The sequence below is a fragment of the Zingiber officinale genome, chromosome 7B (genome assembly GCF_018446385.1).
Source record: "Zingiber officinale cultivar Zhangliang chromosome 7B, Zo_v1.1, whole genome shotgun sequence".
NCBI classification, from domain to species: Eukaryota; Viridiplantae; Streptophyta; class Magnoliopsida; order Zingiberales; family Zingiberaceae; genus Zingiber; species Zingiber officinale.
In genome coordinates this window covers 104,322,266-104,344,042 of record NC_055999.1, presented here as the reverse complement: position 1 = coordinate 104,344,042, position 21,777 = coordinate 104,322,266, and the positions used below count along the sequence as shown (strand labels likewise).

Genomic DNA, 21,777 nt, shown 5'->3' with positions numbered 1-21,777 from the left:
AGCTCATGTTGAAATTCCATAACAAGAGAAGAAGCCAAAAAAATGCCCATAAGGATGAGATGAATGAAATGCTAAAGGAGAATAACTAGACATTAATCCACTTGCATGAGGCTGTTGTGGACAAAAGAATCACAACAATCCAAACCACTAAATCCCATGAAGCATAATCCTTCCAATTAAGCAACTCCATGGTAATAGTCATGGGATGAAAGATTTAAAGAAGCAATAGACTGAGCAAGCAGTACAAACAGCAATATGGTTGAATAATGACATTTTGGCATTGAAGGTTGATTCCTTGGGTTGTTGAATTGATGGAATATACAATCTTCCAGATTAAATCTGCTGGATCTCACAGTGGGTTGGAGCAGACTGCAACAAGGCAAATCAGTCTGGCAGACAACATAGAGCCAGAAATGATATCTGTTGGATCCTGCTTAAATGACAGATATGAAGGAAATCACAATGGAGATCAATGTTGAAGGAGAATCCTTTTTAGATCAGCAGTGTTCTGCATGAAAGAAAGGACTCATGTGGAAAAGGAGTGCTGTGAATGCAAAATGTGAGCACTATGCTGACAAGCTATTCATCCTTTTCCTCACCCTCCATTTTTGGCTCTTGTCCCTACAAGTGGGCGCTACCTGCATTTCTTAGTTTGAATGATCAAATTAGTAGATTTCTTGACTAAATGTATTGGTAGCAACCTCAAGTTTCATAATTCTTTAAAACTAGTTTGAGGGGAGTGTTATGGACCTGATTATAAGTAGGTAGGTCTACCTGTTAACATACAACTCACAAAAATGATAATAAGATAATATAGTGGCGGAGGGGACTGCCAAGGTGAATTAACCCTAGTTATTAACCCATTGCAATAAATTGAGTACAATACATAGTTAAGCACTTAAGCTGAACATCTAAAGCGCAATTGATTATGACAATCTTATGTTGTAAACTTAACCTTTGCTTCCCCTTAAAGCTAAGATTGCCCATGACACATTCTTCAGCTTCAGATTTCCAGCCTAAAGAAAAGCACACGACAGATAAAAGTTTTTAGTCATTTAGAAGGATTAAACACTAGGCAAGCAAGTAATGTAAGCAAAATTGTTCTTTAATTACCCCCTTAGAAATCTCGATCTCATCATCACTATCTTCATCATCCAAGGAATCACTACTAGCGGTTGCATCAAAAAATTCATCTGCCATCTCAGAATCCTTGAATTCAGTTTCAGCAGTTGAAGCATCAGATACTTTTGGTTCCACAATTGTCAAAGAAGTATCTATTGTTAAGGAAGGATTTGCTCCAAAGTATTCCTTTAGTCCTGAAAAGTTGAAGTGATAAATATGTATCAAAGTAAGAAAATTCATAAGTAAATCTATGTACAATTTTTCAGAAACTGAAAGAATATTATTATGCCACGTGCAATATCACTAGGCAATTCAGAAGCTACTACTCAATGGATGAGGAATTTTCTTCGTACCTATTAGTTGCACGAGTAGAAATAGCACATCTTTAGAACTACCCATAAAGAATAAAATTATAGCAATATGTCAATTTTCACACAAAAAAATAGTGAAGCCAACCTGTTACTTGACAAAGCAAAGCATATGGAATGGTTTTATCAAAGTTCGAGAATTGTTTTCTCCACCATCCACCCCAAGAATAATATTGGACTTCCAGCATATGAGTTACAAGGCATTTTTCTGTTGAAAAGTTCGATGTTTTTAGCCTTCTGATTTCCCACGTTGAAGCTGCACAAATAGCTATTTCAATTCCTGGGAAATATACTCTAAATAAAGATAAACAAAATGGAAGCTATTAAGCTAGACATAAAATCAAGGAGTTATTCAGTCGACATCTGTTAAATATCAACAAACGTAAGAAAAATGTCATTTAAGTTAGCAAGTCGGGATAATGCAAAGGGCATGACAAGTCAGGAACACCTAACACTGAAAGCATTCTACAATCTAATACTAACACCCATGAATTCATTCTGTGCAGTCATACAATCTCATTTGAACGTGATGAGAAACTTCATTTAAACAATTATTCTATTATTATTAAATAAACAACTATTTTGGGACAAGTGATTTCACAGCAAGTGTGGACAGAGGGAATGGGCCAAAATAAAACCAACATGAGGATTGATTTAATATAAAATGAATATCGTTTTTTAAATTGGTTTTAAAAACCAAATATTTAAGTGAACTTTAAAGAGGATTGCATAGGAACTGCAAATAATACATGCAATCTGAAAGTGCAATAAAAAAAGCCTTATTTCATTCATTTATATAAAGAGGACTACATAGCGTCCACGATGAATACTACCCATGATTCTTGACCACCATAACACCTCCCTACTTGGGACTGCAACCATGTGATTCTCATCTATGGTGATCTAAATGATGCCTGCCCATTGCCAGAGAGAATTCTTCTGCCTCCAAATTCCTCCCCTCCCCCTCTTTGCATTGCTGAGCCAAGCCCCTCCTAGCTTTTCCTTAACCAAGAAGTGAGGCAAGGCCTGCCACCACACATCGTTGAGCCTGTTATTATTGCTTTCTCGGCCTCAACCATTCTAGCAGTCAACCCCCTTCTTGTGCAGCTGGTAAATAGCCTTTCTCCTATCTTGCACAACCAGCAATCGCATTGATTGCTCCCCCTGCATGACCATCACATTGGCGGCCCCTCCTTAATTCCCCTCTCCTACATATAAGCAACTGTCAATGATCAATCACCCAACCTTCAAGGTTGTGGCAATCTCTTGAATGACCTGGTATTCATGGTTTGAAATCTTGTACCGTACCAGGTGAAATGGTTGAAAACTTGAAACATATCATTTGGGTAAATTACCAAAACTTGATACCACTCGGCATATGTCTCATTCTTATGTTTCATCTTATTTCTCCTTCAACTTCTGATCCATAACCGGCATCATGCATTGAAACAATGGCATGCTACCAAAACACTATTGTTCTAGTTAAAAACCAAGACTTCGGCACAGCTCGAGATTTTAAACTTTGATTAAAAGTTTAAAATTTCAAGTCGAGCCAGAGTTTTAGTTGTAACTAGAAGGTTTTATTATCATATTGTGTCATGTTGGTATGAATTCAGTGCTTATTTAATTAAATTATTAATCATAATAATTATTTATTTATTATAATTAATTATTCACTTAGATTGGTTATCCATACTTATTCTTGCATTTATATTTGTTTAATCACTTCAGTCTTTAGATTAAATATGCTTAAAACAAATAAATTATTAGTTTTTAGTTTTAGTCATTTACAAATTATATATTTTGTTTGTTTCATAACGATTCACACAAAATCCAATCAATTTTTGCAAATAGAATATTGCAATGAGAAACGAAAAAAATGAGACCTCCCTTTATAAATTGGGATATGTTTGGCTTTCAAATTCTATAAGATTGGAGCAATTTTAGATTTAACGATCTAAGAGGTGAAGTACTTTTATTAAGAATTTAATTTTGTATAAATAAACGTATATCTCTATGTTTTATGTAATTGTGTTTGAAATTTATTCTTTAGCATTTAATAAAACAAGAATGGGCATTAATATCATTTTGTTTCTTGTATTTTGTTTGATAAAACCTGTGTAACCTTGATGAAGTGAAATAATTTAAAATTATGTCATTTGTTTTTAATTTGTTTTTTTTTCATGTATCTACAATTACTGGCGTGGATGAAATATAAAGATATAGGATTTTAAAATTTTTTATGTAAGATATTTATTATAGGCTGAAATTAGATTTTAAATTTTGAAACTAAATTTATAAATTTTAAAAAATGAAAAATACAAAATTTGACTTGAATTTAACTCAATCAAATTTGAAAATTTTTAATTCAAGATTTTTTCGACAAAATCAAATTCTTTTCTTTTAATTTAAATTGGATAGAGTTTTTTTTCAAAAAAATTATCTAATCCATTTAGTGCACATCTATTATAATCACCACCATTGAGAAAACTTCAATGATGTTTCTATAAAATAAATTAAAAAATAGTAAAATAAATAAAATTATTTTTATTTAATCTAAGTGCCATCAAATTCTAGTTTTCTCATCACTTGCTCCTATGATTTTTCACCATCATAAAAGTTAGAATATTAAAAAAACCTTTGCTAATATTAAATACTAAATTTTATCCTATTTAAAATTTTAATTTTATAAATTATTATTTTTTAGAATAGATACTAATTAAGCTAAATTGAACCAATATTTTAAGTTTTAGAGGGAGAGTGTAAGTTTGTTTAAGATTAGGTGGAGTTCATCAAGTAGACATGGAGATTAGGATCAAGTGGATTCAAATCAGGCTTGATCTAAATTTATTTTGTGAATTTAAAATTGAACCAAATTAATATATATAAGATATTCTAGTTCAATCATATTTAACTAGTCAGTAGTATATTTAATTATGTTTTCCTTCCTCTCTCATGCATTCCATTTGTTCCCTTGATTCGTCTTGCAGGAATGCCTATTCACCACCATAGCCAATTGCTGCCACATTGCTGCAATAACGATTGATTACCAGCACCCGCCGCCTGCTTCCTGTCTCTATTACTCCATCTACTCCTTCCTTATCCTACCACTCTCCCTCTCCCTCCCTGTTTTCCATTGTCGCCACACTACTCTCCTTCCATCTCCTCCTTTCTCTCTCTCGATCTCTTTTCTCTCCCTTTGTTTCTGTCATTCCACCATATCAAAGTCATATAGCATGTTGATCAGCAGACGAAATAGTAAATTCTATTCATGCCACCAGCATCGCTCGGCACCAAAATCCATGGTTCTATTCATGCATCAGGGCACCCACAAAGTTATCATGTTTCAACTAGCTTTTAGTGTCAGACATAAGAAAATCAGTTTGTCTCACCTGTTATTGCCCGGGCAAAATTGAAATTTAAAACCTTGCATTTATCATGAACTAAGTAGTATTGTGGAATCTTTTCAAATTATTATGAATTAAACATACCCTGAGATGGGAAAAGACAATTACGCTAGCATCAAGCAACATAAAATGGTACTAGTATATTGGCTTTCTAATAAAAATAATCCTGTAAGCACTAATTTCTCCTATTGGCAGTACATACCATTTCATTCGACCTTAGCATTTGATAAGACAGTGGTTGGAAGCGAGTCAAATAATAATAAGTGAAGAATAACTTGATACTGCTACAAATGTAAAGAACTGTCAAGCATAGAAAAACCAAAAAATGCCAATTTGAACTTGATAGAGACAATTACACAACTAATGCCAACATGAGTAATATATATAGGACGGGCAACACTTACGATTGATTTTCGTACGTCGATACCCAGATTTTGGAGGTCGTCTTTTATCAGAAGCAGGAAGTTGCAAGATTGCTAAAATATTTTGAAACAACAATGATTAAGTACCTAAAACAATATATCTTGCCAGACAAAGAAAATGAAATTAATCAACCATTTATCTTAATAATTCTATTAAACCATGGTATCCATAAGGATCTTACACTTGTAAAGGTGTAGCAGAAAACTTTTGCATTACGTAAAGATTAGGCAAAGTGTTTTACTGTTTTCTACAATGTGATTGCAAACAGTACACTTTTCTACAAGTATTGCAGTTTTACCATTGGCATAAATCAAGAAAAACCAAATATAATTTTCTTCCAACGATCATTTTCTAGAAATACCAGGCCTACAGTTAACTTCTAAGAAGCTAATAATTGTTAATTGCCAAGACATCTAATGTATATTTAAATATTTCTATGAGTGAAAGATGGATTGCACAATAAATTGCTTCACAAACCATCAATGTAAAACTTACTATATGAACCATCTTGTCCACGAAACCACTGCCTAGAAAATATGAAGTCCCTTTTTGAATGCCACCTGAAAAACAGGACAAAAAGATAACAACGGCAACAAGAGCAAGGCTTTTTTATGTAAAAGAAACTCAAGCAGATTAAATTCATTAAAATCACTTGTGTAATAACCAAGGTTCAAAATCCCGAGTCATACCAAAGTATCTATCTTTGACTGGAACGATATTATTTTGGTATTATGCTGATGTTTCGATGCATGATGTCGGTAATGGATTGGAGTTGAAGAAGTGCCGAGCACGGTTTTAAATCTTGTACCATGCCAAATGAAACGATCGAAACATATCATTCTAGTAAATTACCAAAACTCGATATCATTCAGCACAAACAATGTCTCCTTCCTTTACTTCATCTCATTCCTCCTTCCACCTCCAATCTATCACCGACATCCTGCATTGGAGTGTCGGCACAATTCTGAAACAATAGCTTTCCGGTCAAAGACCGAAACTACGACACGACCAAGATTTTGAACCCTGGTGCCGAATGGTATCAAGTTTTCGTGATTTATCGGAACAATACATTTCAACCATTTCTGTTACGAGATTTCAAACCATGACAATAACACAATATTATTCAAGTAAACAAAATTATAATTACATCCATATATAGTTCCAATATAGTATCTAATGACTAAGTACCACATTTAATACAGCTAATATAACTATTAAATCTAATACTCCCTCTCAAGCTAGAACATAAATACTGATCAATATCCAACTTGTTGCGCGAAATAGAAAATTTCATCGGGCAAGGAGGTGGCAAGAAGCTCATTAGGGCTAGGGGGGACTCTTATCATGTTTCAGAACTAGAGAGATGCAGGCATGAGTGAGTAGGGCTGAGCATTCGATCAAAACCGAACCAACCGAACCGAATAGACCGAAAACCGAATAAACCGATTTTTTTTTTTAACCAACCGAACCGACCGAATTCTCTACAAAAACCGAACCGACCAAACCGATAAAAGATCGGTTAATTCGGTTTTTGACCAAATTAACCGAATTTTAAAACTTTACTTGATTTTAATTAAAAAAAGAAGAGATTTTATTTTATTTATTATATTTTTAAATAAAAAAATTAATAAATATTTTTATTCGGTTTAACCGAATTACAAAACTTAAAATCGAAACCGAACCGAATTCATCGAAAACCGAACCGAATTTTTTAAAAAAAATTGAAAACCGAATTAACCAAACCGAATTCCTAAATTCGGTTGGTTCGGTTCGGTTTTACCGAATTTTTGCTCACCCCTATGAGTGAGAATGATACTGGTGATGTTAGTGGTGCTTTGGCATAGGGAAGAGGGTGTGTTGTCTAGTATCCAATCTTCATGGCTTGATAATAGAAAAAGTTGTAGGGGGGTAGGGATGCAACAAGGGGAGACAGAAGGGTACCTTTTTTTGCTAAGGAAAAAGGGGGAGATACACCAACTAAGAGACAAAAGGAGCAGGGAACATCAACAACAAGAGATGAGAGAGGAGAACCCTGTAGGAGTGGATCCCACAAAGATCAAGAAGAAGAAAATCCTAATCATAGGAGTGAAACCACTCTATATCGACAAAGGATGGCGATGGGTAGACTACTCATCACACATACTCATCAAATGCACACTAACAATATCCTACCCATTAAGAAATTCAATACCCTTATTGATCTCATAATGATAGCGCGTATCCATTTTTCTAACCATGCATGTAATATCTCTAAAAATTTATCACTAGATTTTGTTGATGCAAATCCCTTCATCTGAGTACACTTTGTCCAAAGAATAGAATGTTGATCTTTTATTAAGTTGTTGAATATGACTCAAATTATGTTTCTGTGACAAGCTGAGCATTAAAAATATACATGTTATCTGCCCTTGAAAGATTGCAGCAAATATATACATGTACTGTATAGAGCTTAATAGAGAGATAAGACTCATGTAGTTGACCCCCAAAACACCCTAAACTGTTGGGATAAGTACAGCAACAATAACAACAATGATGACCCACATTGTTGATAACTAAAAGATTGTTAGGCTAGAGCATTACATATATGAGGTGTAATAAATAGTCAATTAACATAGATTATAAGAATAATTTGAACTAGCTCAATATGACATTTTATAAACCGTCTGAAGCCATTACAACATCTATATACTTGGCATAAATCAAATCATAAGAATGAAAGCAACTTGTTTCCAACTACACCCAACTATCAGAAAACATCATGTTAAATCTTTCCTCTATTGATATATTTATCAAAATGAGAAATCATGTGCATTGTTGACATGCCAAGCAAAACATAGTTTTCTATATCAATATAAGGCAGAATCCAATGAAATCAACCTATTTGTAATACTAAGATACAGCAGGAATAAAAACTACTTTTGAATTGAAATTTCCACTTTTAATAAGTACAAACTGGTCACGAGTAGATTATTTAAATCCATTTGCATTTGATGATATACAGAATATGAATGAGCTTGATGCTCTTAACCGGTAGTTGATTACTTATACTTTTCTTATTGGACCACTATTTGTGGTCAGATAATGTGTTAATAGAATTTGTCCATTTAATAGCTATTTGCATGAACACTAAGATTTTTCAAGCTCGTAATTGAATAGCTATTTTCTTCATTTAATCTTGCACAAGACTGCAAATTACAAGTGTTAGATATATATCGGCAGCTCAACTATGGCATGCAGTGTGTACATGTCATGATAATTGCAAAAATTAGGAGTTGTACCAATTAAGATGAGTGGGTTCATAAGTTCCATAAACAACATCGTTGTGCCCGTTCACAGAATCCAATAGCTCAAGATCACCTGTCAACGTATCCCATCTGCAGATAGTGGTTTCTTAGAATGTGTTCCAAAGGCAAGGAAATAAGCACAAGAAAAAAATACTTACTCATATCTCTTGTGCCTATCAAGGTTGAGAACAACTTCAAAGACGGTATCTGCATTTGCTTCGATGATGCTGACAGATTTTAGAAGCAAACGTTTTGCATCCTGCTTATTAAACCATTTTCAAAGTTTACTGACACTGTTAACAAAGTTTAGCCCATTCAAAGTTATTGGTCAATTCTATATTAAAATGATTCCTTCAAAGCAAAAGAATTGAATGTCAAAGATGTAGAATTTGTTTTGAACTCAAGATAGAAGTTTTATGCAAAAATCAAGAAGCTCTTATTCCTAGATTGCAACAGTTACTAAGTTATGAATCCATTGTCCCTGCCACAGGTCCTTGTTGTTTGCTGATGTCCTTTCACCTTTGTCACAGATGAATTTATGGGCTCTCCCCTCTGCCACAGATTTGTTGCAATAGCCAAGCTTTCAGGATTATCACCTCAAAAATTGTGATTGCCTCACTATGTGATGGTGAAAGGCCTCCAAACAGGGTGATAATCCCAGCGAAGAAATTTTTAACCATTGATGATAATTTATTCATCCAATCAATCAATTTTTCCTAGCTATCAACTTTCCACTAAGATTGATGTGAGAAGCAGGTAGAATAGGAATCCATAAATACTAGTACCATTGACACAATTTTACTGGAACCACACATGGTACTGGCTCGTAGAGATTCTTAGAAACTTCATTTCTGTTGTCTCTGCAATAGTGATCAAAGATAAGTTGCCCATTGCATATTCTAACCATTTGGCTTTAGCTATAGCTTAAAATACATATCTAGTGTTTGCTTCTTATAATGACATCAAAGCAGGTGGTTCTAGTATCATCTAAAATCTTCAAACAAAAAATAAACACTGCAACCAAAATGATATGCCATGTGACCCCAATATTACCTTGAGACACACTTTATTAACAATTTTGCAAGATGAGATAAAAAAGCAAACAAGGATTTTTTTTACAACTTAAAAAAATTCCATAACTGTGAACCAAGGAAGATAGGACCTTGGAATTGGAGACATCCTCAAAGATTCTAACGCCTGCACAAAATGGGGACAATGAGATAGTATAACCTTTGAGGAAGGAGCAAGAAAGAAGGTCCATGCAAATTGATTTCAAGTACATATTTCAATGATTAACATATACAACTACACCAAGATTCAAAGGATCTAGGGGAGGTTTCATTCAAAATAGAACACGATCAAGGATATTTATTTTGTTGATAACTCACAGAAACAAGCATTGGCAAGTGTCATATATTGACCGTCTTATAATAATTATGAAGTTCTTAAATGTTATTATATATTTTTCCTTACTTTGTTCTCTATAACTTGATCTAAGAGCATTTGATGTTTTGACTAATCCAAATGGATGTTGTTTATCGTTTGGGTGAAATTTGGAAGTCCTAATTCGGAGTTTATTCAGGAGTGAGCGAAATGTAGTAATTCAGTCAAGATCACCTCTAAGATCAAAGACCTTGTAGATTGACTGACCAATTTGATTTTCTTAGTATGAATAGAAGAGGAGTTTTCCATCATTATGGACAATGGGATTTTCATTTTAAAGTCTATAAACACCATCCCATAAAGGTTGAGAACATTTAAATGAAATAAAGTCACTATGAAATGAGTGACTAGTTTTACCAAGTTTATAACAAGAATCATTTCAGCTATGGTGTTGATCATCATGCACCTTTGTTTATGAGAGACATGATTATTCATTTTTAATAGTGAAGATGTTAATTTAAGAACTGTAGACAGCATAAAAGGTGGCAAGAATAAGATGAAATAAATTCACTACAAAATTCATTTATCAAGCCATCAGTTTTCATTAAGTTTATGATTAGAGTCTTTCCTATAGTTCGATCAATTTGATAATTGGTAAGACCGTATATAGTCCATTGTTCTTCTTTCTGAATGGTGGATATTTGGTTCAAAATTCTATAGATTCTATAATAATGTTATAAGAATTCAGGTGATATAAAGTCTTTTGAATTTATTTTTGCATGATCAAATCTTGATCAACTTCAAGATCAGAGACACATGTAGTCCAAACAATATGATTTTTGATAATATTGCAAATCAAATATTGTTCTTAATTTGGAACAGTGCAAACTTTAGAACATTATAGGTTCTGGAAAGAGACAATAAATTTTGTTTATGTTTGTTTTTGAGTTCATGTTCGTGGCAATTGACTTCTTGTGTTATTGTATCACATAGATGTTACTCTCCTCTTGCTCATGCTAGCTTAAAGGTTAGATGTTCTCCCTGTCGTCTTTCCATGATCCCTTGTATAATAAAATTTGCTCTGGCACTAGAAGGCCTTCCAGCCATACTGTGTTCCCAACAAGGTGATTCCTTTTCCTATCAACATGTTCAATTAATTTCTTGTTCAAGCAACCCCCTTTAGGGTCTAGAATTTATCAATAGAGCAACCCCAACAAGGTGTTCCCCTTAGCACACTTTCATTTATGACTTATTTGTTCATGATTGTTCCAATCCTTAAAAGCATTTTGTTTGTTCTCAATTTGGTGTTCATCTCCCCTTGTTCATATTTAGCTTTGGTTATGCCTTGATGTTCATTTGTTCTTGGCCCATCATGAAACCTCAACAACTGCGCTTTGGTTCGGACTAGCTTCTACCCAACAGTTGCCCTTGAGTTGTTGCATGGATTGCCCTCGGCCCTTAGTGACCATTTTGAGTTACTGGCCAGAGTTGTCACCAGTATCATCTTTATTGCACTTCTTGATTGGTTACAGTAAAGAAAAAGACAGGAAAAGAGGATGGGTAGTGATCATGAAGGCATATGATATTTCCCTCTTACCTTCTTACCTTGTTGTAGAGCTTCTTCCCAATCCTTATTTTTTCTTCTTAAGCTTTAGGAAGCCTTTTCTTCTCTTTTGTTTATTTTGGCAAGGTATGGGTACGATGCCCTATTCTTCTGGACACTTTGGCAAGGATTTGACTTGGTGAATACCATCCCCTTCTCATAGTGTGCATGATCCTTCTCTTCTAAAGACAAGAGTAGGCACATATTTGTAGAGAGGTAAGTTTTTAATAGTAGGCACATATTTGGTTAGTTTTAAATAGTCTCTTCCACATTTAAAATGAAGTACATACACTGACCCAGGCACTCCACATGACCGGTCACACAGTCATTTGTAGAGAGGTAAATCACGGGTGGCTTTGCCTTTGAACAGTGACCATTGCATGGGGAGGGCAGGAACCTAACAAGCATTTCGCTATCAGGAATTGACCTCCAGATCTCTTAGTGGCAATGCCCCATGCAATGGAGGACGGATCCTCTGGTCCATAATTTGCGGACTAGAGGATGATCCACTGCATGGATTGGTTGATTTTGATGGACCCCACCCGTTTAGCAGGTGGGGTCCATCAAAATCAACCAATCAAAGAAAGTGGATGATCCTCTGGTCCACAAATTGTGGACCAGAGGATCCCACTTGCATGCAATGACCATCTGCCCGTCTTGTGGAGATGTAAATTACTTTGTCATGATCATAAATAGGGAAGTTATCATGAAACACTTTTGTTGGGGATTTTAATTACTTTTTACTTGGAGTTAATGTATATTCCCAATCTCATGTAAGCTAACCTTATCATGGTCAATTGTTGTCTTGATGCCATGGAGACATTTAGGAGAGACTCTATTTGGTCATTAAAGCACCTTTGTCATCTTGGTGAATCTTCTTTTGTTATTGGTCATTCTAAGTTTCATATTGTCATTTATGATGTCATGTTCACATTGGCATGGTGCCACATTAGTGTTAAAATATTTCCACATTGACAAATTGCCATGTGTCATTTGGTCAAAGTCCAAATAAAATCATATTGATGAAGCATGAGGATCTTAATCATGCTAATCAAGTTGGGATGGAGCTTGGTCATGTTAACGTTTAAATTAGGATCATATTCATAAAGCTATACTATATTCTTGATCAAATCACAGGATTATGATTACATCAACCAAGCCTTGATTAAGTCATAAACATGTCCGCCAAGTCAAAGTTCAATCTTAACTGGTCTTAATTCAGAAAGTATGGGGCTTGATTAGACCAAACGTAGGTTTAATTAGGTGAATTTAGGACCTGATCAATTTGAGTGGGTCAAAATTAAGAGTTATGGTATACTTATAAGCTTATTTTGATGCCTTTCCTTAAACTCCTTGTCCATGTAGGGTTCACTTGAAGCGCATAGTCAAGCTTGATCACATCCCTTCACATGTAGAGTTGCAAATTTTAATGTCAATAATTATCAATCATTTTAGTTTCTTCTTGTTTCAATAACTAATGAAGCATGTTTTAGGCCAATAATTGAAATAATTGTAGATCTAAGAATTCAAACTAGATAAACTCTATAAACCAATTTATGGATAATATTTTAACGATAAAGAAAATAAGCTAATGAAAGAATCATTAAATCTAGTTAAATTAGATTCCGTACTATGAAAAAAAATGCCGCGAGATTTAACTTATAGAATTTGCATAAAATTGGCCCATAGAAAGGTTTGATAAATGGTTCAAGTTAAAACCAGAGTATAAACCAAGTAGTCCCCTTTAGCTTAGTGTATCAAGCATCTATTTTCTCTATTTATGGTTTAGTGTTTTCTTTTCAGCTTTTGTTTTCTTTAACATTTAATTTAATTTTTTTCCCATTAATGTATCTCCAACTGATCATATTCTCTAATTAGTAAACTTCATATCCTTACAATCATTTACCAATTTAATCAGTGTTCCTTTTATAGGGGTTAATCCTAGTTCCCACCAATATGCCTTTAAGATCTTAACCTGTAGATGCCATCACAGGATTGAGCTATGCATACATCTCTTGAATCCATTTTGAAACTTCCAAGCTAGTTATTACCTATAGTACCTATTATAAGCTTCTTTATTTTTTTCTCTAGATGAGTGCAGCAATGACAGAGAAAGGTACCATCGACAGTCCGAACACATTTCCAATCATGCATTTCAATCACATCTCCTATATCTCCTTCAAAATATGCCCCTCTTCTCGCATTGCTTCCAAGACCTGACGATTGCCGAATAAGCATTTCTGGACCTGTAACCACAAATAGAATTAGTGTACTGAAGAAATTAGCATTAGAAACATATGATATGTGATTATCCTTATTGTTTGCATGCATAGCTTAAATGCCCAAAGCTCCTGATGGCTGTTGTACAACAAATTTGGACCTTAACCAAGCTCACTATGAATGTTATGTCCATAGTAAGAATTCTTCACCTTCCATATTTGATATTGATTTTATCATATACTAACATGTTCCTTCTATGTTATAGTTTAGATCTTGAAGCCATGTTTTAGTACATTGGTAAATTAGTGCAACAATTACTAAATGGTGGCATAGATTAGTCCTGCAAACTAACCATATCTTAAATGTAAATTGCTTCAAATGTGAATACCAAAGTGAATAAATGACTATTATAAAAATGGTGAAGCAAATGCTAACAGGTAAAAAACTGAGTCTAGCTATATGATCAAAGCTCTTGTGTGCCACAGGGTACATGGGCTTGGTCTATATTGATATGTTGCATGAGGTCATTATTGCATCAACAATATTTATCACTGGTGAGGGCTTCAGCTCATGTGTCAAAAAATATTCATATCCATGGACTTGGCTCCGACAAGTGGCTCCAATGACTCACTTCTTAATCTATTTATTTTCTTTATGACAAATGTTTAAATGTGTTATTGTTGATATAAACATGTGTGATTTGAATAAATGATACAAAGATTAAATACTAATTATATGTTTAAGTAAAACTCTAATGTTAAAATATGAATCAGTTAATGATTCTTAAAGTTTTAAATAAGATTATAGTTCATACACATCAATTTTTGTTTACCCACTTTAAAATTTTATGCTCATTCTATGTTTTCTTTAGCCTCAGATTTTACAGGAGGATGGATATTTAGGGTGCTAGTCAGGTTCAACTAAAGTTGCTCAGTGATACCTAGACGTGCTGAAATACGTTTTGACAATTGATGATTTCACTCACTTGCATTCCTTTTAGTATTTTAATGACACATGACTTAGATGTATTTAATCAATGTAATCTTAGGCCATATAAGCCAAAAATGAAGATTGCCTCAAAGATAAAGGATGAGAAAAATCAACCAAGAAGTGACTTCTTGCCAATGACCTATATTGCATGTGGATCGAGTGAGAGGGGAAAGCTCTACAACCATACTATTGCTAAGAACCCCAACACGTGCATTCGATAGGACTTATGTCGAGTGAGGATGAAAGGACCTTAAGGATGGTGATTGCTGAACAAGGTGATCGAATAAGGGTGACAAACACAAGAAAAGAGAGATTGTGTGGTAAAAATAGGAGACAAGTGATACCTATTGCTCTAATACCATACAATAACAACCAAGCCTTATCCTACTAACTTGGGTCGACTATATGGATCATCTTATGTCATTATGCTCTATCTCTACTACATCATCATCTATATTTGAATAAATTTTATTGTGTTTTATCCAGTGTTCGAAATCTCGTTTCGTGCCGCCCGGCACGGACGGTTTTTACCGTTCCGCCGGGCGGCCAAAACCGGCACGGGAGGCATCCCCGTCTCGGCGGCGCCGGAGGAGACGGGGGGCGCCTCCGTCGGCGCCGGAGGAGACGCGGGACGCCTCCGGCGGCGTCCCGCGACGCCTTCGGCACCGAAGGCGTCGTGCGCGACGCCTTCAGCGCCGAAGGCGTCGTGCGCGATTGATTCTGCGGCGGCGGAAGCGTCCGGCGACGCTTGCGGCGCCGCCGGACGCCCCTCGCGGGATCGGCGGCGATCTTGCAGCGCGATCTCGCGGCGGCAGAACGCGATTTTTTTGTTTCTGTTTTAATAGTTTTTTATTTTATTTAATTAATTTAAAGAATTCCCAAGGATGCGTGGAGAATATGTGATAGTTCGAAGAGGTTTTTATAAACCCTAATTAAATTATTCTAATAAAATATATAAAAAATATATTTAAAATTAAAATAAATTAAATAAATTTTATTAATTAATATTCTGAAAAAAAATATATTTTAAATTTCATTTAAAAATTTTAAAAATATATAATAATTCTTATTTATATTCTAATATATTTTTTATTATTTTAAATTTCATTTAAATATTTAAAAAAAATTTAAAAAATTCTAAAAAAATTTTGAAAAAATTCTAAAAAATTTTTGACAAAATTCTAAAAATTTTTTGAAAAAATTCTAATAAATTATATTTATATTCTGATTTTTTTTTTATTTTTTAAAAATTTTTTACTTGATATTTTTTACTATTTAAAATATATATTATTTAATTAATAATTAATTAAATTAATAAATAGTTAATTTATATAATTATTATTAATATAAAGTAATATCTTGTATTATTATTATTATTATAATAGATACTTCTATTTTAATTTGAATTATTAATATACCAATTCTATTTAAATAAAATTATTTTTAATTATTTTTTCTAATAATATTAAATTATTCAATAATTGAGAACTTATAATAAATCAATATACAACTTATTTTTATATACATAATAAACATATTTATCTTATAATTACTATAGATAAATAAAAAATACCGAAACTGTATCGGCACGGCACGATACGATACCGAAACCGTATCGTTCCGGTCTGAGACCGAAACCTTGGCACGGGTCGAAATTTTAAACCTTGGTTTTATCGTTGCTAACCAAGTTGTCTTCCTCTTCCTCATTTAATGATTGTATTTGTCATAATTTCACATCGAGCATTTATTGGTTCTTTAAGTACATGCCCATACCAACTTAAATGCGGATAGTTTTTTGAAAGGATAGAGGGGTTGAGAGAGATATTTTATATAGAATACAAATGGAATGGTTAAAACAAAAGAGAGCGTCACGTGTTCTTTGTGATCGTAAAGTGTCTTTAAAACTCAAAGGGAAGTTCTATAAAATGGTGGTTAAACCTGCTATATTATATGAGACTAAATGTTGGGCTATAACTCAAGCATATAAGCAAAAGATGAGAGTTGTAGAGATAAAGATGTTAAGGTGGATGTACGGATATATGAGGATGAACACGATAAGATATGAGAATATTAAATAGAAAGTTAGGATTGCACCTATTAATGAAAACTCCGAAGACGCATTAAGGTGGTACAAACATGTCTGAAATGGCCAATAAATGTTCTAGTTAGGCGATGTGGAACTTTAATAAATACACACATTAAATGAGAAAGAGGTAGACCAAAGAAGACTTGTTTAACAACGATAAAACAAGATAAAATTTATTTAAATATTAATGATGATATAATAGGGGATAAAGCCTAATGACGTAGAAGGATCCATACTGCCCCCTAGTGGGATAAGGCTTGATTGTTCTAGATGTTATATGCTTGATCTTCCTAAAAAATTAAGAAAATAATCACTTTTCAATACTAAATTCTTTTTAAATGAAATTGATACATGCTTCAAGTTGATCAAGCAAGTATCTTTTAGTGTGTATTTCATATGAAGGAAGGAAATGTGAACAAAAATAAAATGATAGAAAGATTTCTCCAACAATATTTCCCTTTTGTTTCCTTTGACCAAAAAAAAAGTAGGAAGTGAATGAAAGATCGGACTTAGTTTCTTTTATATTACTTGTGTCTGCTTTAAGGGAAAACTGATTATGTATGTAATAGACCTAAACTTCATACTTAAAAATTTAAAATTATTTTTTATTTAATTTTGTTTTTGTTTTTAACAAATAAAGTTTTGAAAAATTTAGATTTTTGAGCATTCAAAATTGTCAATAAGAATAAAAATGAGTTACAGATTAATAATGATGTCCAATTAATTTATAATTAGTGTTTAGGGTTAACTTCAATATCTGAATAAGCTAAATCAGTCTTATTTTGTATCTCTTACCTCGAAGACACATTTGAACAGCTATCAATAAGTTTCTTTATTTATTATTTTCATCTATTATGAAAACTAATAACAGAAAATATAGTTTAAAATTATAAATAAATCATTGTTTCCACTTCATAAACTTATGGCCAGTTTACTTGGGTAGATTAAGAGGGAAGAGAAGTGGAAGAGGAATAAGTTTTCCACATGAAAAAAAAAACACTCATTGTGCATTTTTGTATTCATTTCATCCAATTAAACAAGCTATATTGCTCCTGTGTGACAGTGTGGGCATAGTAGAAAGTAACAGAATGTGGAACACTTAGAGCACATCATCAGATGCAATGTAAACATTGTTCCTCCCAGTTGGCATGAAGCACTAGATCACATGCATGTTTAGAACTCTGAAACTGCCAAAAATATCAAATTCACACCTCTCACAGCACAAAACTAGAGATGTAAGAAAACAAATTCGAGAACTTTATCCTTTTAAAATGGCAGTAGAATGTTAATTTTGAGTGTAGACACACCCTTCAGAGAGGAAAGTGAAGATAAAAAAAAAACTAAATGAAAGATCTAAAATTTTCAAGTGCAACCTTTACAAAGATACTTCAAACTTACATGTCACAAAACTTCCTCCAGAAAGTATTTCTATTTGCAAAATATCATGCCAACATTCATGAATCAACCCTCATTTTCTAAAGTGATATATATGAAGAAGAATGTATTTAAAATTGATCATTTGGCGATAAATGGGGAATCCATTTTACAATAAAATCTATAGAAAAGTAAAGAACTACATCCAGAAGCTTTGCTTACCTTTACCAATTTTTATCAATTTTTTCAAGCCTTTTGCGTATCGCCTTACTCGGGGACGATGCCCTTCAAGATTAAACCTATTTGAATAAAAAACGCTATGAGGCATGAGAACACAAAGAAAATTTATCTTCAATGTAAGATCTAGTTAGAAATAGAGATCTGTTAAAATTATGTCACATAAGAAAATTAAACATACTCCCCATCCATGTTGAATCTTTGGCGGGTACTCCCCTTCAACAAGTTGTACTCAGCCTGCCACAGAAATAATGCCATCATTGGAACAAGGGGGGAAAAGTAAAAAGAAATGCAAGGACTATATTAGCATTGATAACTTTGTCTAAGGAATGATTCTACCTAGCATGCAAGATAAAAAGAGAAGAAGACACCCAACTGCCTCAGTGTAAATAAATAATAGAATTGCCATGTAATCTCTTTGGATTATGACTTTTGGTTGTGAAGTGCTGCTAAAGTTCAGGGGTGGCATTAGCATGAAATTTCCAAGTTCACAAAAATGAATTGAATCTTCAGTCAAAAAATTGGTAGATAGTGCTACAAATTATTTATGTAAATGCAATGTGGATGCATAGATATTAGACTCTTGAAAATCTTTAACTTCTCATTCTTGACATACTTTATGAGTTATACATATGCCACTCTAATTCAAACATTAAGATAGAAATACAAATATGCTGATAAAGAAATTGTACATTTCTTATAGCAAGTGTATTAAAGTTAATAGAGTTATTGGTATAGTAGGTTTAGTCACATATTGGTAGTTCTAAGTTTAAGGTTTTATATAAAAATGGCATATCAAAAGCCCAAAATTAGATTGATCATGACTTTTTTTTTAAACAAAAGTTGGTTTCTTGAAAATTTGCAAGAGCCTCTGTGATATCTTTGTTGATTTTTTCACTAAATATCTTCATGATCCTTAAATGAATTGCAGTTATAACAAGTTTGGAACATAGATTATGCTCCTAAAAAATGCAAAAGACTAATACCGTGGTCATCGTCATCAATTAGTGATAGTTCCATCTATTTGGTTTGGTTACATGAATCACCAAGTTGTGTAGAGGGCTAATATGTACATGAACAAGATTGGCTTAATTGTAAAATATAAACAATCATGTCATGTCTTTGCAGGATTAATGAAGAGTAAAATATTGTTTGTCTATAAGCAAACAAAACACTGAACAGCATTCCTATTATCATACCTGTTGCTTGGCCTGTTCAAATGCCTCCATCCACTTATGTGATTCTCCAGCAGAAGCACAAGCAATCTAGTAAGAGAGCATAAATCAACTAGCACAGTCAGCATCAAATATCTTTTTCAGATCATTTTTCTTCTGTGAAGAGCATTTAATAGAAACATATGCAGCTGAAATGAATAGGAATAGGAGAATGGACTAACACAAGCAAGGTAACGAAGGTAAAATTTGTAAAGAACTAAACATTTTGAAAATGAAAAAAAAAAAGGACCAAGAATAATGTATATGATAGTGAGAAATACATTGTTTCTGCCATTGTTTCATTTAAAACTATAGTCTACAAGGTTGGATCACTGTTTGAGGTAGCTAGTTCAATGTCATGGAATCTTTTGTAGCCATAGAGTTTTAGCAGGATAAAGTAGATCTCCTACTGCAATTTTGCATTTTGAAAAAAAAAACATATCATTATATATACATAATACACAACACATTGTGTAAAATCAATTTAAATAGAACATTAGCTTACTTCTCCCAGTTTTCTTTGTTCCAACCGATTGTAAAACCTCAGAACATACAGTTCCTGCTAGAAGGAAATCTTAAGATTAGAGATCTTGAAAAATTGTGTGACACCACAAAGGGAAAAAGAGCAAACAAAGAAACAGATATCATGAAGCATACTGGAGTTTTGCACATTTTTCAAACATAATGCAAATCACTAAGACCACGCACCGGTTGTCCCTTGAGTGAAAGATGAAAGTTTGAGGATTACCCCATGATTGATGTTACAGCGCCCTACCTCCTCAACCTTGAGAGTATGACTTATAGCTCCTTTCCTAATTGGTTTCTGTTGCAAAAACAAAAAAGGAAAAGCACACATAAATAAACTGATACTACATATCTAATGTAACCATACATGGAGCAAAATAAGAGAGAGAATAGTAGTCAGATTCACTTTCAGATTCATATCTAACTACTAATTAATGTCATCTCAACAGTAAAAAATCAAAGCAGTCAGCAAAGTCCAAGAACAGCTCCTTCATGGACTTAACCGAAGCATAATTTATGACAACGAGCTTTCGTTTGCAGGGTGACCGCAGGCTTTTTACCAAACTGCCACGCATGATAGCAAACGCTTCGGGTTAGTAAAGGAGTTTGCATATTACTATATCAAGATCACAATTAAGTATCAATTACCTTGTTACTTCACTTTTTATTAAAGAATCAGAAAAACATAAGTTACTTAATTCATCGAAGGTCAGTCCAATTATTCACCGACCAGTAAATGCATTGTAGAAACAACTCCGTCCACAGAAAAGCTAATCAGCCCAAAAAACTAACTAGGCAAAATAACAATAATAATAACAACGAAAACTCGAGGAACAGAAAATGAAGGAATTCATCAAGAGTTCATTCCACTCACCATGCCAGGGTGCTCTTCAGGGTCCCTCTTGTACATGACGATGTACGCCCCTCTGAGGACGAGGTATCGGAGATGGCAATACTCATGGCCGACAGTGTTCACCCCAAGGTGGTAGACCCAGCCGCCATAGTGGATCTCCCTGCCGCTTCCACTGACGAGGGGGCTACAGTCGGATCCGTGGCCCTCCTTGTCGGATAACGCCTCAGCGGCCACCGCCGCCTGGGTCGCCTTCTCCTCCTCCATCACGGCAGCGACCTCAATTCCTCCCCCTGGCGCCGAGAAGCCCTGCTGATGCCGATTCCCGGAGCGACCGAGGAAAACTACAGAGGATCGGCTCAAGGGAGAAAGAGATCAGAACCAAAAGATTTATAATTGATTCCTTTTTTTCGGCGTTAGTATTCTTCCGCCAGTGGGTAGAAGCCGTTGTCGTAGCCAGGTTGTACTTGTCATCGATACGTTCAAAACCGAGTGGGAGGGACAGGTGGAGATTTTTGCCGTCGAGGATGACACGCGGGGAGGAATTTCAAAGCTTCAACCAATTGTTCGAGGGAATAGGGTGGTGCATGGTCCGTAGGAAACAGGAGATCTGGGATCCCTCTTGATCGGAGGAGGACCATCCTTGATTACATTCGGACCGGTTCGCTGAAGGGATGAACCGGGTGTTTTG

At 34.2% G+C, this 21,777-nt stretch overlaps 1 protein-coding gene across 2 annotated transcripts in view; it reads right to left on the bottom strand.

The window, feature by feature from the left end:
* LOC122006662 (protein ENHANCED DISEASE RESISTANCE 2-like) overlaps positions 1–21,577 on the bottom strand; it is a 38,967-nt gene extending 17,390 nt beyond the window's left edge. For both annotated transcript variants that reach the window (XM_042562240.1, XM_042562241.1), the window contains exons 1-15: positions 21,111–21,577; positions 20,460–20,534; positions 20,217–20,270; positions 19,697–19,762; positions 18,679–18,734; positions 18,483–18,559; positions 13,711–13,836; positions 9,767–9,801; positions 8,763–8,863; positions 8,599–8,694; positions 5,816–5,880; positions 5,302–5,373; positions 1,579–1,746; positions 1,114–1,316; positions 956–1,016 (exon numbers count right to left, since the gene is read on the bottom strand). In XM_042562240.1, the coding sequence (XP_042418174.1) occupies positions 956–1,016; positions 1,114–1,316; positions 1,579–1,746; positions 5,302–5,373; positions 5,816–5,880; positions 8,599–8,694; positions 8,763–8,863; positions 9,767–9,801; positions 13,711–13,836; positions 18,483–18,559; positions 18,679–18,734; positions 19,697–19,762; positions 20,217–20,270; positions 20,460–20,534; positions 21,111–21,353 (1,498 nt within the window). In that variant the 5' untranslated portion in view covers positions 21,354–21,577. The remainder of the gene's footprint in view (positions 1–955; positions 1,017–1,113; positions 1,317–1,578; positions 1,747–5,301; positions 5,374–5,815; positions 5,881–8,598; positions 8,695–8,762; positions 8,864–9,766; positions 9,802–13,710; positions 13,837–18,482; positions 18,560–18,678; positions 18,735–19,696; positions 19,763–20,216; positions 20,271–20,459; positions 20,535–21,110) is intronic.
* Between the last annotated feature and the right edge of the window lie 200 nt (positions 21,578–21,777).